The 12,943-nt window shown below is 46.1% G+C and overlaps 1 protein-coding gene and 1 long non-coding RNA gene across 2 annotated transcripts in view; one reads left to right on the top strand and one right to left on the bottom strand.

Annotated features, from left to right (window-relative positions):
• Nucleotides 1–339: 339 nt before the first annotated feature.
• LOC104342302 (protein 4.2) lies at nt 340–10,579 on the bottom strand. The gene is made up of 13 exons (XM_086481255.1): nt 10,408–10,579; nt 8,336–8,521; nt 7,411–7,641; nt 6,684–6,802; nt 5,847–5,966; nt 5,267–5,444; nt 4,753–4,891; nt 4,264–4,367; nt 3,720–3,962; nt 2,560–2,880; nt 2,087–2,247; nt 1,526–1,659; nt 340–606 (listed from the first exon to the last, which is right to left on the bottom strand). Exons 1-13 carry the CDS (start codon nt 10,415–10,417, stop codon nt 456–458), a joined length of 2,097 nt encoding a protein of 698 aa, XP_086337381.1. The 5' UTR covers nt 10,418–10,579; the 3' UTR covers nt 340–455.
• The window catches only part of LOC147412549 (uncharacterized), a 59,108-nt gene continuing 52,967 nt past the window's right edge, over nt 6,803–12,943 (top strand). The window contains exon 1 of the long non-coding RNA XR_015184191.1: nt 6,803–7,224. This is a non-coding gene — a long non-coding RNA (uncharacterized LOC147412549). The remainder of the gene's footprint in view (nt 7,225–12,943) is intronic.

The raw sequence follows: 12,943 nt of genomic DNA, 5'->3' as shown, positions 1-12,943 counted from the left end.
CTACATCTACCATCACTTTAAAGTTCTAGGATATCCTTTTTTGCCATTGGCAGGGAAAAATGACTAAGCAGTGGTGGGTTCAGCACATGTGCATGGTGAGAAATGCCAGCATCTACTTGAGCATTTAGCCCATCTTTGTCGCAGTAAGGTTCAACTTATTAAAACTGGAGAGTGGGCATAGTGGCAGATCAGGGAGAGTTGAGTTTGTACAAATAATCAGGGAGAGTTGAGTTTGTACAAATAATCAGGGAGAGTTGAGTTTGTACAAATAATCAGGGAGAGTTGAGTTTGTACAAATAATCAGGGAGAGTTGAGTTTGTACAAATAATCAGTCAGACATGGTTTTAAATATAACTTTAATTAAACTGTTAACATCTATGCTTGCCTAAGATAAGGGCGCAGATCATGACCACTCTTTTGTAAACAGGACAGCAGGACCTGTTAGAAGTTGGGCATCAGGCAGCTGCAATGTCGATAGTTTTGTAGCTCTTCAGGTTCTGGAGTTGAAGGCAGGTAAGATGTACAGTGAGTCTTCTGGGCCCTGCTTGGGTGGGGGTGAATGGGATTTGCAGCTGTTGAGTGCTTTTAGGTTGCACAGAGCCCAACCTGAAAGGCAAGAAAAGATCATACAGGAAGTGCACCTCTGTATATTTCTAGTTCCCAGGGCCCAGGATATACATTTGCTAGACAGAGGTGTGGTGCCAAAAAAAAGGAAAGAAAAATATATAGAAGGTGTCCAGCAGTTGTCTAAACTACCGCAATGAAATTGAGATCTGACAGTAGTTTGGGGGAGAGGTATGACAGGAGGGCTGAACTCCCCATGGTGGTATCTAAGGTTACTTTGTCCTAATGCAGCTTCTTGAGAGAAACGCGTGGGTTTTTTCACGTGAAGGAGAGCCTGCCTTTTTGGATGACTTTTGGCTAAGTCAGATTTGCCTGGTTCTTCAGTAGAGGAGGGGAAGACTTAAAATTGTACCCAGGGACTGTCTTTATTGCTGACAGTGGGTAACGGGTGGAAAGATGTCACAAACAGTACAGTTTTACCCCACTTATGGATGTTCAGGTGGCTAGCTAAAAAGCAATTGATTTATCAACAGCAAATAATTTCTGAATTTCAGAGCTCATTTCAGTGACCTATAACGTCTTGTTTAATGTGTATTTCTGCCTGGATTGTGCCTTGTGCTACTTCTCTTGTTACCCTTTTTGTTGGCAGGGGGCTTTCCTTCTGCTGTCTGGGCCTTTGAGGTTGAAGCGTTCACAAACATCGTACGAGCTTCAACTTATGTATTACCCATCTGTTGAAAGTTCTGTTATCTGGGTTTTCTCCTTTTCAGTGTGAAAATCTTCTGTATTATCTATAATTAAAAGACGGGATGCCTGGGGCTTTCATGCTGTAGCAGTCTCTTCTTGCCACATTGTTGCCCGCCTAGTTTTGGGGACAGCCTTTCCTGTGTAAGAGTTTCTCTAGCTTGTATTGTGTCTCTTTTTCCATTTACTGTTCTTGGATCAATCAGTTTGCACTTACCTGTACTTCCTTTGTCTGTAAATGAGCCCTCGCCCTGCAACCACTATCACACACTTCTCCAAGGGTTCGGTGAGAGGGTTCAGGAGGCTGATCTTTGCCGTACTTGGCTGATACTGTACCCTGTTTTCTGGAAACTGTTGAAAGAAGGAAATGAGCTGAAACTGAGAGAAGGAAAGAGATTCTTCTATCATTAAAAGGAGAGAAATTATTTTTTGGTGCCAGAGGTCTCAGCCTGAGCTGCCAGTTGCCGGAAGCACCGAAGTCCAGCTTACTTTCTTCTCAACTGCAGTATTCTGGTGTAGTCTTCTGCAGCCTCTGATTTCCAATTAATGAGTTAGGAATCATCAGGATTTCCTTAGACTCACACACAGACAAGGTTTGCAGTGGGAGTACTGCATACAACAGTGTGGCACAACTCACCTTTTCCAAACTGATGCCTCAGTGCTTTGAAAGAAGACAGCACGAGGAGAGCCACTCAACCCAGCGGAATTTTTTTGCTCCTTGTGACTATGAAAATTATCTTCTCACTACTACAGTAACAGAATGGTAGACCAATCTAACCTCAATAGTGAGAGGGGGATCACAAATGCTGATCTCTTCCTGTGCAAAGTATATGTAGAAGGAGTCCTCATCTCTCAGCATGGCAGTCAGCCTAAGCAAATGGTTCTCTCCCAGCTCTTTTCTGTACTGTGAGTAAGGCAAAAAGACTTGCAGGTTCTTAGCTGAAATAGAGAGTGGTGAAATACAGATGACAATGCAGATGGTAAGTACAGTCTGGTCTTAGCCTGCATGGCACCTAGCAGTGTTTAGTGCCCAACATTGTACTAAAAGCTGCGGCATTTAAAAGCTTAAGTGATCCCAGCTGGATTTGCAGATTCAAAATCTCTAAGGTGATGTTAACCAAAGTGTTTTATTTCAATTGCCTATGGTCAACTATTCAGCCAACCTTTTGTAGACTTACAGCTAAGTGCATTTTTCCTGAAGTGAGAGGACTAGTTATGCTTTTCTAGCCATGCACCTAGTAGAGTCCTTACCTTCATTGTTTTTGAGGGTAAAATGAAATTCCTCCTTCCAAAGTTGGGTAATGGGCACACCATTATAATGTAGAGACTGGGCCCCAAGTACCAGGTGAGTAGCCTTTTCTCCACCACTGTGGTTAAACACTTCAATGGAAAGTGGAACATCTTGTCCCAGTAGCAGAGAACTCTCTGACTGCAGGTGGATGAAAAGGTTAACTGGCTCTTCAAGGGCACTAGGAGTGGAGCTAAACTGTGTTTCACTGCTGCTGCTGATTGTCTTAAGTTTCTTTATCTTTCTGCAGGCTTTGTTAAGTGCTTCTTTTTCCTGCAGAGAACCTGTCACAAAAAAGGGAGCACATATTTTAATGTTCTTTGCTGTTTACTAATGTGAAGCAGTAAATGCAGAAGGTTGGCATTGAATTATCCTGGCAGTACTGTAGGTGAGTGTTTCTAAGAGCATGGAGAGATTCCCTGTTGTGCTTCTGGTTAGAGCAGTTAAGAAATTCAGCTGACAGGACATTCATTGGATGTACCTGACAGATTTTATTTGGAAAGATTTGTTGTGTTTTTTAAAGCACCTTGGTGCTAACGTCTGTCAGACTAAAAGGGGCAGTTGCCTCTGACTATAGCTGTAGCTAGGGCACAGTACTACGTTCTCTTGTGATGGACGGCAGCCAAGGAGACAACATGCCGTAGGCTGAGATGAGATGGTAGGGTTAGGTCAGGGAAAGAGTGCTCAGTAATAGATTCTGAAGGGGGAGCTACCTTTTGAGGGAGAGATTTATACAGTATCTGGGAGCACAACAGTCCATTTCAGAAAGCTGGAGTCTGAAATACATCTATATGTATTACAGGGGTAATGGGAGGTGGATGTACAAGTGTACAGGTAACAGAAATGAGGAAAAAGTTTTCCAGATAGGAAAGTGCCTGATGAAAAAAGGCCTGGCTTTCTAGAGAGCTGGTTAATGTAATTAAGCAGGGTGAAATTTGGGATATGACCTGTGCTTTGATTCTGTAGACAGCAAGACTAAGGTGTTCTTAGTCCTATTCAGGAAGGGGAAGCAGAGGGAAGTGGATGACCCTAAAATGCTCTGGTTTGGCTCTTCTCTCTAGTCCTTTACTCCTCACTTGTAGGGCTGGCAGGGAGTGTGCTCGGCCACTTGCCTACCCTGTACCTGCAGGATACTTGTAGTTGTGCGTGATATCCTCACAGCGTTCACTGCCCACGCTCTTGGTGCTGATGTTGTTGCCAGTGTACTTTGTGCCACCGAGACCTGGCTTGAGGGTGTCGTCTGCTTTTTGTATCCAGACCTGGCACTTGGCGTTGATGGCAGCAAAGAAGTAGCAGACATCATAATCAACTTCTGTGTCCCCTTCCTTGATGGCTTGAACAGGGGCTGGCCCGCAGAAGGATGGACCTGAAGAGAAAGTGTTGCCCAGTTAAGATTCAGATGCTTTACCAACTAGACCCATGCCTAGTTTAGACCTGTACTGGGAGTGGTGAAGTATCCAGTTTAGGAGGACATTGGGGAGCAGTGCTGTGACAGAGCTTTTAGAGCTACACAAGCTGTGCAAACCAAACATGAATGATGAGTTAGTGCTTAAAGTCAAAAGGATTAGTCCCTGGAATTTGGGGAAGGAAGGAACATTGAACTGCTTTATGTGCTCCCCGCCTCGTTCCTCCACCTCACTGCCCCAAGCCTGTCTTTGGTATCTTACCTTTACTTTTTTCCTGGCAGGTGGCATCCAGTGCCTGCCACCCACTGTACTCTGGCAGCAAGTCTGCTCGAGCCATCCAGCATTCGTTCCAAACGTGGAAGGTCCTGCAAGAGACAACATCACATGCTTATACCAAGGGACTGAGCCCTGAGGTACAGTAAAGTTTTAGCCAAACTGCAGCCAATTAATGCTACTTTGAAAGAGCTCAGTGCATGTTGAGGAGAGCAGAGACTATGCTTTTTGACATAAGTGGAGTTCTCCAGCTGGACTGGGCTATCATTATTCCTTTGTGGGCCCTAGTAGTAGGGCACTCTTCAGTTTGGGCTGTGGTGATTTCTGAAGAACAGGTCATATAGACGAGGATCTCAGCTGAGCTGTCTCCTCTCCACCTCCCTGCAGCTGTTTACCTCTTTCTTTTCCCCCCTCTATCACTTCCTAGATTCAGGTATTGTCTCAAATTCTTTCTTGGCTCCTGCCATGTTTTCTTACCAGACATGGGCACTCTTGTCTTGTGTAAGCAGTGTCCCATCTTCATCATAATACTCATCGACACTCAGGCAGCTGTTAGTGTTGTGAGCCCACGTAAAGCCTGTGACCACTCTGGTAGGAATCCCCAGGCACCTCAGAACTGTGCAGAAGAAACAGCTGTGAATCAGTGGTGCATCTTGCCCTAAGGGTGCCTCTGCTGAGATGTAGAGCCTTTTTGGTGCTAGGCTATTAGGAATAGCAGTAGGCCTGCTGTTTGGACTTTGCAAGAAGCATTGCCCCCTCAGGAAATAAGCTATCATAGGTGCATTCAGTGAGTGATGTGTACTGACACTCTTCTCTCAAAGGTAGCAATGCTGAATGTTGATGAGGAAACTGAGGATCTGCCTCTCACCTGAAGATTAAAGGTTGTTACTGGGCTCTGTGTTAATCCAGGAATTTAGGCATATGCTAGAGGTTTTGCAGACCAAATAAGGCTTTGCTCAACACAGAAGTCTTTGAACCGTCACAATACTACCTGAACACATGACTGCAGCAAACACCCAGCACTGCCCGTAGCGGACAGGCTTGCATTGTGATGCAATCCACTGCCGGAGGATGGGGCTGCTTCCCAGCCACTTGGAAGGGGGTGTCCCTTTATAGTATTGCCCAGTCCCACATTCTGTCAGGATTCCTCTGAACTCATTGCAGTTCAGCTGCAGGGAAGGAAGAGAGAAAGATGGATTGAGGCATTGCATCTCTTTGGTAGGTACACCTCATCGTGTTTGATGAAGCTACTCCCAAGGCAGATGAAACCAAAAGGATTCGTTGTGCAAAGCATGAAGGTCATGGCTGAGCAGAACAGGCGCAACAAGCTCCCCTGAGATTTGTTCAGTAAGTGTCCTGTCATTGCTAAGAAACTCCTGCAGCACTACTTGTGTGCTGCAGGAATATCAGGAAGGGCTGGAGATGGCCAGGAGGTGGTGTTCAGAACAGGCCTGGGCATGCTTCCTCTTTGGTCAGTGGGTTGCTATAAACTGGGATTGAGAAGGTGCTAGCTTTCACTCTGCATTTGGGTCTTCACTGCTAGGCTCAGGGCCACTGTCTGCTCTCCTTACCATGGCGGCGACTGTGCGGCAGATGTAAATAGGGTTCATGCGCTGGGTCTGACCCTTGCCTTGGTGGCGTTCACCTACATCCAGCAGTGTGAAGCAGATGTCAACAATATCCTCCTCAAACTGAAACAAGAACACATTATTTGAGGAAATATGGCCTGAACATTTCTTCTCTGGAGTCCCTGCAAGAGTTTGTAACCGTGCAGATTATTTCTCCTTTTCTACTGATAGTCTTATATAAGTGGGCTGTGGAGGAGAGCTCTAGGCAGAGATTTGGAGGGGTAGCGTAGCATACTTAAGGCAGACCTACAGCTTTGTTGAAGCAAAGTGGGAAATGCATTAGCATGATATTGCATCCCCTGATTGAGGGAAATTGATACTTTTCTCGAGCAGGCTCTAGGCTGACACAGGTGCTTTTGTGATCTGGTGCCAGTAAAGTGGAATAAAATCCCATTCTAATCGCTGGCTGTGTCAGATGGCCTTGGGCAAATTGGAAGATCTGCTTGTCCTCACTTGACCTGTAAAATAGACACGGTATTACTAAGCTCTGTTAAATGCTTTTATATCTGTTGATGAAGGAACGCACACAAAGCCCAGATATAGATCAATGCGTTTCTTCATAGAGGACAGCCTGAGAAGGTAGCTAAAATTACCTATACTGGGTTATGGGATTTCATACACAGGTCTGTGTTCTCCTGCACAGTCTTAGACAAAGACAGTGAGTGTGGAGAGCAAGTTCTTTCATCAAAGCCACATAGCACACTGTACACACAGAAGATATGCACCCTTCCTCTGCTGGCAGCTGTAAGACAGCACAGACATATTGGACTTCTTGCTTACCTGACCGAAGTCCCAGGGTTGTGCTAGGACTGCATTTTCAGTCCCCCAGTAGATGACGCCCTCTTGGTTTAAAACGTACTCCTGCCGCTGTGCCTCGTTAGCCAAGAACACCTCATCATCTACATTAGAGGAAAAAAGCATCAAGGAAGAAAGCATTCCTGGTCTCAGATGCACTTGCATCTCTCTTGCATCAGCAGACTCCACTGCGCTCCAGGGACTTTGGCAGTCCCTGGCATTCTGCCCTGGAAAAATACCACAGATTCTGAATCAAACAGGAAAGAAGAATTTCCTTGTGATCTCTGTTTCCTTGTTCAAAAAGTTCCTCCAGACCTAGGCTATTGTACTAGCTAGCTCTTTTACTCTCCTGGCTGTTGACTTTTCTATTCCTAAGAAAGACACAATGGCCTTAACGAGACCGGTTGTAATCTTCACTCATCTTAAAATCTTTGTTGTAGGAAACACTTTATCAAACATTTTTCCCTTTGCAGGAGGACAGGGCTCTGGCCGTGGACTACTCCAGGAATGGGTCAGCAGTGCTGAGGTAAGAAGCTTTGAGCTTTTATTAGCCCCTACCTCCTTCTGAAGTTGCTGTGAGGAACAGGGGAGGAGTGGTGGGGAGCACTGCGTGAGTTAGCCTCAACCTCCATGGAGGCAGACTGCCGGAGCTCAAAAGCTGTATTTGTGAAGTGACTGATCCCAGCCTGCCATTCAGTTTCTGACCACGTACCTTGGCACCAGGGATTAAAGAGAAGGGTAAAATTGCCCAGGAGACAGTAAGTCTTGGAGGCATGTAAAATCAGAGTGTACTGGCCAATGGGAGCGTTGGCAGGTGTGTTCACAGAGATGGTCCAGAAGCATGGGTCCCATTCTTCCAGTGCTGCACTCCACCGCTTCTGGTCTCTCAGGCTGGAGATGGGAAATTCAGTCTGGGTTCCATCTGCTTTGGAAGGATGTGATCCTGCAGCGAAAGAGATCTGGTTGTGTCTATTCCTGATGTGCATCCTCACCCCATGCAGATTGCTGAGACCTTGTCTATATCTGGAGCCATAGCTCTCCTTTCTTTTGAAAGAGTCTTAACCCTTTACCAGCTTAATGCCTAGTGAATCTTCCTAAGGTTACTGGTGCACTCAGGCCCCTGTGTTTGAAAGTGGGATGTGTATTTCATAGATTTGCAGAAACCAGGAACAGCCAGAATGGTACAGACCTGCTGCTCTTGGGATTCAGTGTCTTATGACAGAAGACACAGCTCAGATTATGGTAAAACAAGCTGGGACTGAACGCTGCTGCCCTTCTCAGGGGTCTCACTAGAAAACACTCTGTAACAGAAGACATCTGTAACAGGCTAGCTGAGATTGAACATTCCTAAACCAAAAGCCAAAATGAGAGAGGATAGATCCCACGAGTATTGCCAAGTCGTAGAGTAGTGAACCTGCATTGGTTATTGTGCTGCAGTGTCTCTTCTGGAAAGAGATCTAGTTTTGACCCTGCAGTCCCAGCAGCAGGAGACTCTGTGCTGCCTAGATAAACAGTTCACTGGCCTCGCTTCTAAATGTGGGCACCTCCGTCCAGCTCTGGAGATGGCTTTTGCCACCAGGCCTGTTCTTCAGGTGGGTGGAGGACCAGAGCTCTGGTAGGTATTGTAATGATGTTACCTGTTTGTACTATGAGGAAGGTCCTCTTCAGCTGCTGCAGGTAGCTGCGTATGGGAGCTGAGAATCTCACAGTGATACTGAATGGCTGCCCCCGCCTCACCATAAGCCTTTCAGTGCTGATTTCTTCTGTGTGGTGGTTATTGTTGTTCATTGTGATCTTGAAATCACATTTTTGGATGCTCAGATCTGTTGCGCGAGAAGATAATAGAATGAGTTTGGGGCTGTGAGCTTCCTGCAGTTTGGCCCTGGGTCACATCCTGAGACACACAAACAGCTGATCATGTGTTTCTCCACTCAGACAGCGTGCCCCTGCCTTTGAGACTTTCTGCCCAGTAACTGTAAGGGCCTTCACTCTGAGCTTGGTTGTTCTTGTGTCAAGCGGCTAATGAGCTGCCTTTGTTTATACCTTAGCAGCATTAAGCGAACCAAGTGATTATGTAAAAGCTCCTTCCTGCCCACGAAAGGACATGGAACAGACCTGGGCGTTCAAATGATACAGATGTTGTGGTTAGTACTGAGCATGCACTGTGACTACATTTGGAGTCTTACTCTGTATGGCACTTAAAGCAGCATCTCTCCATGTGGATACATGCTTGAAATTGTGCACAGGAGACAAGCTATTACACCCCACTTGCAGTGTGGGTGCAAGCTCTTCCAGCAGTCAGTGCGCTGCGTATGTCCGATACGCACCAAAGACCAGCTCTTGGTGCAGACTTCACTGCTGGTTCAAATGCAGTGTGGCTGTATAGTTTGGAACTATGCTGGATCACAGCAAATCGAACACCGGTTATTCCTTCTTTGCGCCACATTAGCTGGCAATCTCACATCCAGAGCTGCAGGAGTTAGAAGAGTTCCTCCTCCTCCCATCTCCTACACACGCATTATACACATCGTACATGCATCTGTCCCGCACGAGAAGAGAGAAAAAAATTGTCACAATTTCAGGCACCCAATTTGGTGCTCAATGGCTGTAATGTGATCATAGACTTACACTTCTTTTCTGGTTTTGGTGGTGTTCTTAATCTTTCAAGACTTCTTGCTGAGACACAAGTAGCACCCTGTTTTTTCTCAGCCCTGGGATCATCCTGACCTCACTTAGCCCTTCATCTCCCAACTCATCGTTAAGCTCCTTGAACCTGTGGGTTACAAATGCTGCCCCATATATGACACATCCTGTCATATACCTCTCCTTGCTGACCCAGGCTTGCTCCTTTGTTCCAGCCAAAAAAAAAAAAATAAAATCCACAGAGCATTCCTCTGCTATCTAAAGCCGTTATTCCTGTGCTAAAGCCACAACTATTACTCTTTGCAGTTTTCATTCGTCTGCTCTCTCTTTATGTCTAACTTGCCTTGTCATCTGCATTGGTACCTTCTCCTATTGCTGTTGTCCCTTCTGTGTTTGTTGTGGGGGTCCTACTGGATTATGTGGTTTCTTTTTTCCCATATGAATTTTGTCATGCATTGTTTTCGGTGAATTATTCTGGTCTGGCTTTCAAATCCCTTTACGGTTGTCCCAGTTCATAGCCCTGCAACAGTTCAAGCTTTACAAAGCCAGCTCTGACCTCATATGTTTTCTTGTCTGTGATGAAGATGTTTGTTCTGGCTATCTTGTGCACTGCTGAGTCTCTCTCCTTCATGTGACTTTTTGTGGATCTCACTGTCACTTTCTTCAAGGTTGCTTGGACGCTGGACCCTCTTCTTGCTCAAGTGGTGAAAACACTTAGTCATCTCTCTGCTTCAGTTTTGTAGTCTGGCTTACCTCCCGCCAGCCCCTGTCCCCCATCTGCTGCATTAAAGATGACTCTCTTGCCTTTGCTTCCAAACTCTCCCATGGCTGCTTTAGCTGCCTCTTACTGCTTCTCTCAAACTCCTCTTAGGCTTTTGTTTGCTGTCCCTTTTTGTGCAGTCCTCTGTGAATTGCACTCCCTTAGCCTTCAGAGCACTTCCTTGGCTCCTGCCCTATAAGAAGCTCACCCCTTCTACAAGCCTCATGAAAAGTCTTGGAGCAGAGACAGTTGTTTTTCCTGACAACTGGCAAATGCTTGGGACTAACCAAAGTAATTTTTGCTTACCTTGGCCCATGTCTACTTCCCTGTACCGTGGAAGTCTTCAGCTCCTGCTTGCTCTGGTAGGCAATGGCTCCCTCCTTCAGCTTTCTTTTAAAACTATGCACTTGCAGAGTTGTTTGCTCAATTTCTTTATGTAGGGTGGGACGTGATGTTGCCACCTCTCCTTCAGTTTATCTTCCTTCAGTTTATCTTGCTGTCCTGCTATGCAGAAGTTGAGGACTCTCTTATCTCTCGGACCACACTAAAGAGACCCACAGAAGGGAGTGACTTTTCCTACCTACAGATGAGGTTAAATTCCACAGTGGCGTGCAAAGCCTTTAAAGACAGCCAGTGACAATTTCTTTAGAGCTGTGCACTAGGGACTCCAGAGTAGGAAATGCAAATCTCTGCTCTAAACAATGCGCAGAATGCACTTCAAATGTAAGTGTTGAAGAACTGCTCTCCAACATTGATCCTAAGTGCTTCAAGGAGTAGAAAAAAAAAGTCAATCCATCCATTGCCTTTGTGCCTCATTCAAAAAAGTGAAACCACTGCAAAATGAGTAAACTTGTTAAAAGCAACAACTAAAAAAAGTAGCATAATGCACACTGTTTAAAAATGTCACACTGGAGACTTGGACTAAATACATTCTTAAAGTTGCTGTCATATAAAAGGAAGGTCACTGCATTGATAAATAATTGGTCGAAAGACAGGAAATAAGCAGAAATAAACAGTTTTCACTGTGGAGGGGTCACCAGCAGTTTTGCAGAAATCTATGGTCTTTCACAAATTCATTAATAATTTGAGAAACCGATGAAAAGATATGAGGTGGCAAAACTTGCTCAGTTATTCTGAGTAGTAAAGATGAGGGAGGCAGCTTTGAAAAAGTTGTAGGGGAATCTGAAGATACCAAATGACTAGGCCATAAAATAGCAAGTAGAGGTCAATGTAGATACCTATACAGTAGGAAAAAGGGACACATATCTTGCATAAGCAGTGATGCATTCAGTGGTAGTTGCAGCCTTTCCAGAATGAGATTTGAATGAGTTGGGATTTATAGTAGATAGCTGCTGCACAATATAAGGGAATCAGAGAATCAGAGAATGTGTTGGGCTGGAAGGGACCTCTAAAGTCCATCTAGTCCAACTCCCCTACAATAAGCATGGACATCTCTGACTCGGTCAGGTTGCTCAGAGCCCCATCAGGCCTGACCTTGAATGTCTCCAGGGATGGGGCTTCCACTGCCTCTGTGGGCAACCTGTTCCAGTGAACCACCACCCTCATATTAAAGAACTTTTTCCTAATGTCCAACCTAAGTCTACCCTTTTCTAGCTTAAAATCATTACCCCTTGTCCTGTCACAGCAAACCCTTGTGGACAGTTCTTCCCCTACCCTCTTACAGGTCCCTTTCAGGTGTTGGAGGGTCACTATAAGGTCCCCCCGGAGCCTTCTCTTCTCCAGGCTGAACAACCCCAACTCTCTTAGCCTGTCTGTGTAGGAGAGGTGCTCCAGCCCTCTGATCATTTTTGTGGCCCTCCTCTGGGCATGCTCCAACAGGTCCAAGTCCTTCTGATGTTGGGAGCTCCCGAGCTGGATGCAGCACTCCAAGTGAGGTCTCGCCAGGGCAGAGTAGAGGGGCAGAATCACCTCTCTCGATCTGCTGGCCACACTTCTTTTGATGCAGCGCAGGAGGCAACTGGGCTTCTGGGCTGCAGTTGTGCATTGGTGGCTCATGTCCAGCTCCTCATCCACCATATCCCCAAGTCTTTTTCCACAGGGCTGTTCTCTAGTGTTTTCTCCCAGCCTGTATTGATACTGGCAGTTGCCCTGGCCCAGATGCAGGACCCTGTAGTTGGCCTTGTTGAACCTCATGAGGTTCACATGGGCTCAGCTTTCAGGTTGTCCAGGTTCTTCTGGATGGCCTCCCGTCCCTCTGGCATATCAACTGCAGCACCCAGTTTGGTGTCATCAGCAGACTTGCTGAGCGTGCACTCAATGCCACTGTCACTATCATTAATGAAGATACTAAACAACACTGGTCCCAGTATGGGCCCCCGAGGGACACCGCTTGTCACCGTTTTCCGTCTGGACATCGAGCTGTTGACCATCCAGGCGATGCGACCGGTTTCCATCTGGACATCGAGCCATCGACCACTACTCTCTGGATGCAAACCATCCAGGCAGTTCCTTATCCACTGAACAGTCCACCCATCGAACCCGTATGTCTCCAACTTGAAGAGAAGGATGTTGTGGGGGACCGTGTCAAATGCCTTGTAGAAGTCCGGATAGATGACATCCGTAGCTCTTCCCTTGTCCACCAATGCAGCGTACTCCATCGTAAAAAGCCACTAGGTTGGTCAGGCAGGACTTGCACCATAGTAAAGCCATGCTGACACCTCCCTGTCCTCCGTATGCCTTAGCATATCTTCTAGAAGGATCTATTCTATGATCTTCCCAGGTACAGAGGTGACAGGTCGTTAGTTCCCAGGGTCCTCCTTTCTACCCTTTTTAAGAATGGGTGTAATGTTCTTTTCCTCCAGTCACCAAGGACTTCACCTGA

Source organism: Leptosomus discolor, unplaced genomic scaffold (assembly GCF_034619465.1).
Source record: "Leptosomus discolor isolate bLepDis1 unplaced genomic scaffold, bLepDis1.hap2 HAP2_SCAFFOLD_93, whole genome shotgun sequence".
Classification (NCBI taxonomy): Eukaryota; Metazoa; Chordata; class Aves; order Leptosomiformes; family Leptosomidae; genus Leptosomus; species Leptosomus discolor.
This window is presented reverse-complemented; position numbering and strand designations above follow the sequence as displayed.

Coding starts and splice junctions, on each gene's coding strand:
- LOC104342302 (XM_086481255.1), bottom strand. Junction 5,445..5,846: donor GCCGCACAGTCGCCGCCATG/GTAAGGAGAGCA, acceptor CCTTCCCTGCAG/CTGAACTGCAATGAGTTCAG. Junction 3,963..4,263: donor CTGCCAGGAAAAAAGTAAAG/GTAAGATACCAA, acceptor CTTTCTCTTCAG/GTCCATCCTTCTGCGGGCCA.